The 12,462-nt window shown below is 44.0% G+C and overlaps 1 protein-coding gene across 1 annotated transcript in view; it reads right to left on the minus strand.

The window, feature by feature from the left end:
* The window catches only part of TFAP2D (transcription factor AP-2 delta), a 50,001-nt gene extending 48,749 nt beyond the window's left edge, over positions 1–1,252 (minus strand). The window contains exon 1 of the mRNA XM_014281834.3: positions 239–1,252. Within this exon, the coding sequence (XP_014137309.1) occupies positions 239–784 (546 nt within the window). The 5' untranslated portion in view covers positions 785–1,252. The remainder of the gene's footprint in view (positions 1–238) is intronic.
* Between the last annotated feature and the right edge of the window lie 11,210 nt (positions 1,253–12,462).

The following is a 12,462-nucleotide window of genomic DNA, read 5'->3' on the forward strand; positions in this document are numbered from 1 at the left end:
TTTTTTTTTTTTCTTTTTTCCAAGAAAGGCCACTTGCCTTTGCCCATTTTTTTTTTCCTCCCCACATTTTTTGTTGCTACTATTCTGGAGGAGACGGGCTCTGGATCGGATTTTGGATGAATCTTCCCACCTTTGTATGAGCTATTCTGAGCGGAGGAAAGTGGGGAGGGTGAGGGGGGAACCGGGGCAGGGGGAGGGGAGGAGAAGGTGTCTCGAAAGGAGATCGCATGCTATTTACCTGCAAATCGTCTGCTCCCGAGGCTGCAAGCCCGAGGCTTGGTCCTGGCAGGAGTCTTTGATCTGGATGCATCCCATATTGGGATCCATGGCTCATAAGAGACAGGTCGTGGCGGCGGTAAGCATCTAAGCACCCCAGCTCTCTCCTCTGCTCGTCCAAGCAAGAGGACTTGAGCGCCCGCGCATTGTGCAGGTTGATAAAATCAGTGGGTTCCCCATGGTGGATCTGCTGGTAGTATTGCTGGGAGTGATGGAGAGAGTTCAAGGAGTAAGCGTCGGGGTTGACTGCCGGGTGGCTGTGTTGGAACTCGTAGTGGAAGGACTGGTGGTGCAGTGGGGTGTACTGGTGGTTAGTGGAGAAGTACGGGGAGGCGAACTCGGTGCCCGTGGTAGAGTAAGTGAGAGGAGATGAGGAGGAATAGGCGACGGTCGAGTTGGCCACAGACTCCAGGCATCCAAGCTGCATCAAACGGTAACTGTTTGATCCGTCATGACGTATCTGAAAGGAAGAAGTGAAAAGAAGACCCCAAAACTGGAGGTTTGTCATTGAAAACCCCGGGTACGGTTCTTCCAAGCACGCTGTCCTGCATAGCTTCTCCCCCTGCAGAGGCGTCTAAGCCTGCAAGCGGCAACCCCAGCAACAAAAGATCCTTTCCTACCTTGGGCTGGTGCCATAAAGGTCTGTTCAAAAAATCATAAACAGCCCAGCCTGCCCTTATAACCGCCAAGCGAAAGGAATCCACGCGCTGAAATAAAAACTATCTATCTATCTGTCCATCCATTCATCTTTCCATCCACCTCCTAATCACAGCTGTAATATCTGGGGCTGACACACAAAAAGTCATCAAACAGAGGAAACTACCGAGAATACACACAAGTCCCGTCCCTATGTTACAGCGTTACACATTGAGAAAGCTTTGCCGCCTGCTCGCCTTCCTTTCTTCCTTCCTTCCCTTCTTTTTTTTTTTTTGAACCCCTATTTTTCTTTCTTTTTAAAATAACGAATCAGATCCAAAATTCCCCCCCTCTTTTTCCTGCGTTTCGAAAGAAAGGAGAGTCCTGCTTTTTAGTGAGAACTCCCCATTCCTGGCGAGCTGGTGGTGATTTTTCTCCACTTCATTATATTATTAGGGGTATTATTCTGATTTTCGTTCTGGCAACGGTTTTAACGTGGTAATGAGTTGCCCTTTCTGGCGACAGATGTCATAACGAATTTTCTCTCTATACTTCTTTAAGTTATCTCTGAAGCCGGATTATAATTAAATGTAACGGTCCAATATGGATTTTAAAAAAATGGAAACAACCACACAGGCACATACACACACACATATGCACACACAGGCACACACACATCCACACACACGCGCACAGACACACAGACACACACACACACACACACACACTCACACACACAAAATACCTCTGCATCGTGGACGAGACCTGGAAAGGTAGTTGACATTTTTTGGTTCTCCGAAAAAAAAAAAAAAAAAAAAAGAGAAAAAAAACCCCCTCTGGATAAAATTCCCCTCTCCAAATTAAAAAAAAAAAAAAGGAAAAATTTGAAAAATCCAAAGTTCATGTATTTCCCCAAATTTTTTTAGAAAAAATCTCTACAGACAGAGAGAATTTGCAATGTATCTGCATAGATCAGATCTCTCGCTTTTCCATGCACCTCCTTAAAAACCTGTAGGAACAAAATTTTCCCTCTGCACAAAAGCTGCTCCCTGGATCAGATTTTGTACTTGCTGGGTATTTCTTTGGCTGATGTCGTAGGTCCCTTGGTAATATAGAAGTTTTGAAAATTAAGCATCAGCACTGAGAACTGGGAGGACAATAGATAGAGGAGCTTCATCCCAGGAGACAAGGAATAAATATTGTATCTTCGCCTAATAAGGAACTGTAGGTTCTTTCAACATTTTTATACATTTTTTCCTCCACTCTTTAGAATGCTTTTTCTTACCCAGGCTAATATGGGAGCGAATCTGATCGAAGGGGGTATTTTGTGTACATTTTATTGGGAAGACATAAAGCTAATATATATTAATATATATTATTAAACCATCCTTTTCAATAGGTAAGTGCTCCTTCCTGTTGATTATACTGCTTTTAAATACTGACCAGAATCTAACATTGCACATTTGTATGTGTCTGTTTAACTGTATTTTTTTTTCTAAATGAAAACTATGTGATTTGTTTTGGTTTAGGTTTGGTTTTACTTTTTTTTCTTTTATTTTTTTTTTATACCCTTGCATTTACATCGAATTTAAGTCCACCCCACACTCCAACATGCTTTTAAAGCTTCCTAATATGCTATCTTACAGGCTTCTTTAAATAGCATTTTCAACATAAAACTAGGGTGAGACCACAAAGTATCACTGCAGTGACATATGATATGGAATTATACATAAAATACATATAGATCTACGGGATTACACCTGTACTAGGAGAAAGAAAAAGAGGGAAGGTAACGTGTGAGCTGAAGACCACTGATGACTGTTTCGACATTTCTAAGTGCCGATGTATTTTAGTGATGGAAGTACAGGGAGGCTGCGTAGCCCTGGGTTGCAAAGCTGAGGGGGGTACGTTATTTATTTATTTAGGGACACCCGGTCCGAGGAGTTGTCACTCGGGGAGTGAGTCCCCTCTGCTTGCTCAGCTCCCCCCTGTCCCTCTGCCCCCAGGTAGGGGCTCTCCAGACCCCGAAGTGCTGCGGGCTCCTCCCGGAGACCGCCCGGGGGGGGGGGCCGCCCGCTGCCGGGCCAGCTCGGGGCGAGGGGGGCGGGGGGAGGGGAGTCACACACCCTCCGAGAAGATGCCAGCCCAAATGGCATTTCCCGGCGGGGTGGCTCTGCTGATGGCTAGCTTCCACAAATGATAAGCCTGGAGATAGGAGAGGGAGTAACTTGCTTCTAATTGCCATTTAATTTGGGTTGCTTTTAAGCGTTTAAGCTGCGAAGGTGTCTTAATAATAAGCCGCAGGCAAATACGCATGTGGCTCTCTCCTTCTCGCTTCCCTCTTTTTTTTTTTTTCCATTTTTTTTTTTTGAAGGTCCAGGTTTTGGGAGGGTTTATTGGTATCTGTTCATGCAGGCTAACAGGAGCTGTCACTCAGCCCTCTTTGCTTTCTCCAAATGGACAAAGGCACACGACTGGAATGGGGATGCATTGTCTGGGATGGGGAAGGGGGATTACCCAGGCTGGCGGAGGGGCCGGCAGCAAACACCTCGCACCTCCCCGGCGCGCTGCTGGGGGGCTCGGCTGGGCTCCCCCCAGCCCCCGCCCCCCTTCCCCAGGGGCGAGGGAAAGCAGGAGGAAAGCGAGAAGGAAGGAAGGAAGGAAGGAAGGAAGGAAGGAAGGAAGGAAGGGAGGAAGGGAGGAAGGAAGGCAGGAAGGAAGGAAGGAAGGAAGGAAGGAGGGAAGGAAGGAAGGCTGAGAGGGAGAGCGGGAGGGACGAAGGAAGGAGGAAAAGGAAGAAAAGAAGGAGGAAGGGAGAGACGAAGGTGGAAAGGAAGGAGGGAAGGGAGGGAGGGAACAAGGAAGGAGGAAAACGAGGAAGGAAGAAGGGGTGGAAGGGAAGGTGGGAGGAAGGAAGGAAGGAGGAAAGGGAGGGAGGAAGGAAGGAAGGTGGAAAAGGATGGAGGGAGGAAAAGTAAAGAAGGAAGGCGGAAAGGAAGAAAGGGAGGGAGGAGGAAAAGGAAAGAAAGAAGGAGGAAAGGAAGAAGGGCAGGAAGGGAAGAAGGAAGGAATTTTTTCTTTCTCTTCAATTGGATTTCCTGTAGTTCTAATGTTGTTATAAAAATAAAAACATTTCTCCCCAATATATATTTGACAAAATTCTAGACACCCTTCCAAGTTCACATTTTGTTTGGACTCCTCAAGATTTTGGTAGAGAGAATAAAAAACATGCAGAAATGGGCAAACTCTGCTCTTCCCAACGCGCGGCTGGAGCCTGGCGAGCGCAGCCTGAACCGCCACACCAGCCCGGAGCAGGACGGCTCAGACCCAACAAAAAAAAGTGACAGACACTTCGAGCACATCTTCCTAAGGGAGGGAGAAGTGTCCCTGCCCTTCGAGGAGAAAGGCAAACCCCCTCCCACACATCCAGGTCACCGCCGCGCCCCTCCCCCCCCTTCCCCCCCCAAGCTCGGTGGGTTTCCCTTAGCCGGTTATTTGCGTAGTGTAACTTTAGTCCTGTCCGGGTCTGGGTGTTGGGTTTTTTTGGTGGTGGTTTTTTTGTTTTGTTTTGTTTTTTTTTTTGTTTTTGTGTGGGGTTTTTTTGTTTTTTGTTTTTTGTTTTTTTTGGGGGGGAAGGTTATACATACCGTGGGGACCCGGGCAGGGGAGCGGGGAGCGCAGCCCAGCCCCTGTCCTGGTTCCCTGCAGGTCGGCTGCAATCCCACCCTCTCACCTCTGCAGGGCACTTTGTGTCCTACCCATTCCCGCCCGCCCCGAAAACTAGGGGTGTGGGAGAGGCAGAGAAGGGAGTTGGGAGCAAATTCCCTTCTTTTGATCCTGCGGGGACCGGAGTGCCGTTCTCATCATCCCGCACACAAGTGCTACTCTGGGAAGGGGGCTGCGCGGGGGGACACACGCACGGTGCAAGGGCTGATGCCTTCCCAACTCACTTCCCGAGCTGCCAGGAGATCACGCCGCTGCAAGAGATCCGTCTTGTGAGAGATCTCCCCCGGGTCCGACCCCTTCCCTCTCCACCCTCCTTCCCCAAGCCCACGCACCCTGGGCATCCCCACAGCCCCGGCACCAGCCAGCCCCGAGCCCCACTTCGCTTCGAACAACAACAAAGCCACCGAAATGGTTTTGTTTGGAGGAAAGTTTATGAGGAACCCGGCTTGCCAGATGCACGTTACTGGTCAGTTCCATCTGTTAGCTTCGCTTCCAGACCCTAAAAAAATCATATAGACCGTTTGCGCTTTTAACTACCCCCCCCCCCCCCCCCTCCCCAATCCAATTAATAACGCGAGTCAAACTGCAAAGCACTTATTAATTGCTCCCAAAGAAAATGTTTCAGGAAAGTTAATTGGGAGCTTTCTGGGTTTCCAACCAACAGCATGAGCTAATAATGGTCAGAGCAGACAGACTTTGCGTTGAGTTTCATTGTGGCTTGGTGCGTTGTTTATCCCCTGCTTACAGTTTGCTTCTGCTCCTAAGCTACAGAAAAGGGGTGTTTTGGTCTTTTTTAAAATTTTTTTTTCCCCCCAAGGGGTCTGAAAAAAGGCTGACTTGGCTGCTGGAAGGGATGTGGGAGAAAACCCCAAGCAAATAAAAGCTCCCTCCCTGGGATCATCTTCGTTTCCCTGGTAGTTCACTGGAGTGTGCTAAGTGGCTGGTGGTGCTGCAGGGACAGTCTGGGCTTGGCGTCTGGCTGCTGTGTGAGAGCAGCTCCCTGGGCTCACAGAGCTCTCTCACCTCATGTTTGACTTACAAACGTTTCCCAGCATTTAGGAGCCTGAAATTATACATTTTCCTTTCATTTTTCCTTCCTGCCTTAGCTCCTGCATTTTGCCGGTCACCCAATGTTTATTTTATTTATTTTCTAATTAAGAGCCTTCTTTTCCACTGAAAGTCACCAAAACTTGGACTTTGCTAGACCTAAAGCTCTGACCACTTTTCCTGGAATTTCTTGTGTCTGAATGAGACCAGAGAGCAGTTCAAGTCACCACAGGCAGCTGGGGTCAGCAGTGCCAGGACATTCCCAGGGCAGGGTCCATCTTCTGCAATGCCCTTTTCTGTGAAGGACCCAAAAAGAAGTCCCCCTTCAGCGGCTAGCAAAGGCATTTTGCTTAATACTCTTTTCCATCCGCTTCATCCTCTGCAGTTCCTAAAGTCTGTGGGCTGTGAGCTCTGGGGACACTCAGCTGACCTAAAAAAAAAGCAGCCCTGGGGTTGCTTTTGTGTATCACTTGGTCTTGCCCATTGTTTGCAGATCTGTTGTTGTCGATCCTTTGTCTCATCCCCCCCCAGCAAATCTTTTTCTCCTCCTGCTCCCCTGGTCTGTGTAAGTCCTCCCTCTTGTTTCGCAGAGTGGGTGAATCTGAACAAGGGCCCTCTCTGGGCTAAGCATCACCACCCCATCGCCCATCCCTGAATTTCACATGCAGGGAAGACCCTGGGAGAAGCCCAGACCTCCTTGGCTAGAGGTGCTGGTAGCACCCCTCCATGCATGCACAGAACACCCACCTTCATTTTCAGGCAAACCTGTATGTGTGCCTACCCTTCCACTCACCCAAATGGAGAAAGACGATCCCTGCCTGTTAAATAAATAAACCCTATACACTCTCAGGGGGAAGCAAAAAGAGACCATAGAGAGAAAATTTGGAGGTTTTTTCCTCTCTTGTTTCCCTTTAAGAAACATTATTTTGAGAGTACGGGTTACATTGTATTGCTTTTTCTCTTCCAAGAAGGAAAAAATGGAGAGAGAAAGATTTTGACACTGGCTATGGGCAAGAAGTGTGGAGAGATTTTCAGGGGGGTTTCTTCAAGCTGCAAGATCAGAGATGTCCTGCAGAACACTGCCCATTCGCCTTCCCTCTGAACTCAGCTAACCCCTCCAACGCCCACCACCACGTTTCCTCTTCCTTGTAAATTTGTATTCTGCTTCACCACGACCGCCAAAAGGCAACATAATGGGACAGAGAAAATGCATTTGCAAGCAATTAAAATGCCGTGAATATATTAGTTGTAAATTAAAGGAGATAACTGGTGTCTCCAATCATTTCTTTGATGGCAGCAAGACTTCCTGCTTGCTGAGGCTTTCATGAAGACTCAAAGGCAGCTATATTTCAACCCAGGTGCCTGGCATCACTCAGAGTAAATGCAAAAGGAAGAGGCGAGATGGCTTCAAACATGTCAATATCTATGAATATCGCCTTGCAAAAACCCAGACCAATGCTTACTTGGAGTGAATGCTATTTGTACCAGTCTGTGCCAGGATCAGGAGGGCTGTGCTTGTGGCCACTGCATTGCAATGTGACTTTCCAGACATTTGGTGAGGGTGATCCACTGAGAAACTCTCTTCACCTACATTTTCTGGCTCACCTACCCCTGTCCTCATCTTCCTTAGACTCTCTCTTTCCTGCTGGCTGCTGCCTACCGCTGGCCAAATGTGACTGTGAGCCCCACAGTCCCTGTCCCTCCCTTCTTATTTCTTGTGAGAAGTCATGGTGATGTGACTTCCCTGCTTTCTCCTTCAAGCACCTTGTCCTACAACCACAGATTTACTCCTTATGTGGAGCTGCTCCACATGTTTATACTCTCCACTTCAGTGATCTTGCAGCCATCTCATTACTCCACCTCCTGACTGTTTCCCCACATCTCCCTGAGGTGCTGAATGCCCCATCCCATCTGTCTTTGCTCTCCAGCCAGACCTCAAGAAAGCAGTTTCTCTTGGCTTGCACTTGTAGAGGCATGGAGATCCTACTGGGGAAGCTGCCTAGGGCCCCTTCTTACATGGTTCCTAGGGCTGTACCTGCTCCATGGAGGCCCCTCCACCTGGTCCTCCTTGACAATAGCTGCTGGTGTATCTTGGTCTTTCACACACTCCTGCTTTAAGGCATTTATTTCATTGCCACTGTTGTGTTTTCAAGCTGTCTATCTGCCTTTTTCTCTCTGCTTTAGGCACCTGCATCAAGAAAAACAGGCTGTCTCCACTCTTTCCCTTTTGGGATTTCCCCCCTTTCAATCTTCACACAACACTGCAGTTTTGCCAGTGCCTTTTACTGCCATGTTCCTAATTTCTTTCAGCATCTCTACCGCATCCCTTAGGGGGGTACACATGACGACTGTCTGTGGCAGCTGTCCTCTCTCCAGTTCTGCAAACACTGAGACAATGAAAAACCTCCTTCCCTCCTTCCAGCTCTCTCTTGAAAGCAAAAGCTACTTCTGTCACTTGCTCCTGCCAGTTCTTAGGGGCCATTTTTATTTTCCATTGACCTTATCTGTACTTGAAGAATACGCTATTACTTTATTTATCTTGCTCTCTTGTGCAGTTCATTCATCCCTCAACTTGGCTCCTCTCACATATCTTACACTGACTTCCCTTCATTAGGTAATCCCCCCAGACCTCTTTTCTCTTTGCTTGATCTATCTCACCCATACAGCTCACCTTTTCTGCCTTAAATTCTTTTCTGATTCTGTGGCTATCTGGAGGTATTTACTGCTGTGGGTAACAGAAACACAACAATTTTGGAGAACCCTTTAACAATCTCTTTGCTTTTCCTGTCTATGTAATGACTTGTCAAATTTCTCCTATTCTGTGTGTTTTGCTGTTCTGAAAGGAGATGTTTGGTTCTAATCACAGACTTAACTAGATGCTAATTACTCCTCTATGTGAAAGCCTTGCCTTCCTTCACATCAGTAGCTCATCAGCCAATTCCTCTTTGCTTGTAAGTGATTGATGTTTTTAAATTTTGGGAAAGGAAGCAGTCACAGATATCTTAGCAATGTTTTGTGCCCTCAAGTTTATACCAAGGAAAAAGCCAGAAACTATCCCTTAAATCTTTCACTATGATAACATTTTTTTTTCTTCAAATTGTGATCATGTATTTTCTTGCTACGACTATGCTTTCTAACTGCTTCAACTAGGATTTCTCTAGCAATATTGCTGCTGTAAGTTATTTCTGCTATTAATGCCACACTGGTAAGCTGTTAGAAGGAAACAGAGACACAACCAGCTTTGTTCATGAAATGGGATGAGGTTAGCAGTTTAATGGTAAAAGCAGCATGAAACCTGATTCTGGGAAACCACACAATGGTGAAAAGCCTCAAAATGTGACTTGAAAATTAACAGGAGTCCTGGTTCAAATTCTTGCTCCACTTCTTGTGAAGTGGACATTTGAAACTCGTCCTTCTAGACTTAATCATTTGTGGAAAAGTTTATAGGTTTCAAGAGGGACATTCCTCAGGACCAGAATGGAACGGTGGGGAAGTTTGAAGTTAGGAGAACTGTTGTCTGATATTTCCACTTGGCTCTGTAAACTGTGAAGTCCATACTTAAAATAGTCTGATTTCAACAAAATTTGTGAGATGCTTTCATTGACTTTTTTTAACTAGCTACCAAAGAAAAGTGATGAAGCCTAATTCTATAGAAAGCACTATAGGAAGCTGTGTGGGATATTCCTGCTCATTGATGTAGCATAATATCCATGCTGAAGCAAGGCAACAGGAAAAATCTGTATGTAACAAGGATTTTGTATCAGGCCATCAAAGTTCAGTGGGAACTGTCATCACCACCTTATATTTTGTTGCTCAGAAGAAAACACCAGTGATGAAACTGGAAATCTTCTAGTGCATCTAGTCAAAAGTTTTTGGTGTTTTTCTTCTCTTGCCAGTCAGCCCACAGGGCAATTTTAAACCACATGTAACCAGCTAAACTAGAACTTTAGAAACATTCCTGATCACAAACTGGCTAAGATGACATTATCCACATTATTTTCTGGATGCCTTTCGATATAGGAGGCAAAATCTTATCATTAAACTTCTCTCTGGTAGTGGAGAATGAAAACATTTGTAGACTGTGATGTATTAAATATGTACCTTATATTAGAATCATCCATAATTAATGCAGACATTCCAATAAATAATACAGTGTCAGGTTCTTTGGATTATTGAGTGTACTCCACTGTGCTCATATACTTATGCACTGGCAGTAATAGTGAGAAAGTTTCCTTATCTAATTAAACACTGCGTTCTACTATATGTTTAAATAGCATTAAGGTTGTGTCACAAACTTGAAAGAGTAAATTCAAAGGTAAGACTGACATCTTTGTCCTTCGCTCATGAGTCATATATTGATGGCTTCTCCCATTTTTTCCCCACCACCTGCATATCTGCATGGATATGCATCTTCATGGATCTTTTTTATATCCCTTACATTTAATTTGTAGCCTTAACACTAAAATTAGGTGTAATAGTATTAATATTTTAAAGAGATACTTTCCTCAAGAGCCTGGAATTGCTCTGAATAGCTCAAGTAAATCTGTATTTAGGTTAAGTAATATATAATTTTCACTGAACACATATATTTGTTAACAGATTTAAAAATGGGACTTGTATTGACCCAAGAATCCTGGGTAGGTGCGAAGAAACCACTATATATTTTTTATTGGTTCAGTATTCAGGCATTTGCTATTAAAATGCATAAGATGTATCCCCAAAACTGAAGCCAGCTACTTCAGAGACATAAGATTCCACTGAGGGAATAGTTATTTATGCTTTAAAAGTATTTTTTAATTTCCCAATTGATCATAATAGCTCATGCATAAAATCAAGAGATTTTGGGATTTCTATTGCTTTAAAATTGGGCATTAAAATTCATATGGCAGAAGGAGATTTTTTTTTTTTTTTCCCAGTTTCTTTCCAGAAGTAAGATCTTGTTTGCAGGATCTGATTCTGGAGTGATATCTCTGATAGGGGAGACATCATTCATAACCTGACAAGAGCTACTAGAGGACTGGTAATGAATGTGTTGATAGAGCTCACTGAGCTCCATTCTGCATCCTCGACTTATGTCAGTAATCCCTGTATAAGCCAGTTGTCTCTTTGACCTCTATGGGCCTGAGTACTCTAGTGAAGGTACAGGGGTCAGGCTGTAAAAGACTAGTACTCTCTTGCATGAGGGATCTGATCCAAAGATCATCTTAAGTCAATAGATCTCTTTCCCTCGAATTCAAAGAAATGTGGAAAATGTCCTAAACAAGTATTTGGATTTGTATTGTGCCTGAAATATAAGTAGAATAAAAGGAAAAATAGCAGTGAAATAATGTTTGCCTAGAAAATGTCTTTAAAAAGCAATTAAAAATGTTAGTTCCATAGTCTGAAAGCTGAAAAAGATTTATTATATTTTTGAGAACCATGAGAAACAATTATTTTCCTCCCTTCCTTCCTTCCTTCCTTCCTTCCTTCCTTCCTTCCTTCCTTCCTTCCTTCCTTCCTTCCTTCCTTCCTTCCGTCTTCCTTCCTTCCTTCCTTCCTTCCCTCCCTCTCTCCCTATTGTATAGTATTACCATTATACATACATATATATGTATATGTATGTACTAATGTTGTGGACAGCCTAATTATTCAGTTTCTAAACTGTGACTTAAAGTGTGATTTTCAGCAGTAATTTCCTTCAATTTGTATCGTCTGGCTGTTCTGAAATGATTATTTGCAGACCAGTGAATGAAACATTGGACGAGCAACAATTTTTGATTATACAATAAAATGACTGCAATTGAAGTGCAATGATTTCAGTATTTTAAAGACAATGAGCTATAGCTTACTGACCCTGTTCAGCAAAGTGCTTAGCTGAAAAAATGTTTAACTTTATTTCTGAGTGTAGACTTAAAAAAAAAAAAATTGCAAGGAAGCGCACTAGTAAGCAACATGGATTCAGGATGAAAACAGAAACTGGTATTCAGGTGAGCAGAGACCAGGATATAATTTTGGTTCCTTTTTTAGGGGTGAGGGACGTGGGCCATGTATTAAATGATGGTCAAATGAATATATTATATATCATAAAAAGACTCCACTTTGCTATTTCTAACAATGCTTATGTATATTTTCCATTTCCTTAATGAAATAAATCTGTCACAATAATGACCCTGTCTCTTCCTTGTACATCTATGTCTCTTCCTCATGTATATCACATATATACACAATACAGATGCATCATGCAATTTTGTGGTAACATGACATAGAAAGAGAGATATTTTGCGATAATTTGCACCACTATTTTATATCTTCATTTTAGACAATCAACATATTCATGTTAATGTAATTGATTCACTTCCCATTTGCATCAGCTGAACCTCTGGTCTACTGTTCTGAAATACAGAAACACACTCCTTATGCATGTGCAATTCCTCATCACATCGGTGGGAAGTGCTGAGACAGTGTTAGCAATCTCATCTACCTGCACATGCCAGTGCATAGCGTAGACTTTTCGCCCACTCATATCCCCCCAAATTACTTTTTCCATTAATATGTATCAAAAGTACATAGGAAGAGCTTGTATTTTCCTCAGATGGAAATATGAACACTGACTTTCCATGTAACTGTAACCCTGACCCTAAATTTGCAACCCTTAAAGATTAGCTTAAACAGAAGATCAATTTTGTTTATAGCAATGAGCATTGATTTTTTGCCCTGCAGTGCATGACACTGGCCTGGCCATTAATAGAGGAGAAAATATTACTCACTATGGCTAGGAAGTTCTATAACATAAAAAGA

This window comes from Falco cherrug, chromosome 6 (assembly GCF_023634085.1).
Source record: "Falco cherrug isolate bFalChe1 chromosome 6, bFalChe1.pri, whole genome shotgun sequence".
Lineage (NCBI taxonomy): Eukaryota > Metazoa > Chordata > Aves > Falconiformes > Falconidae > Falco > Falco cherrug.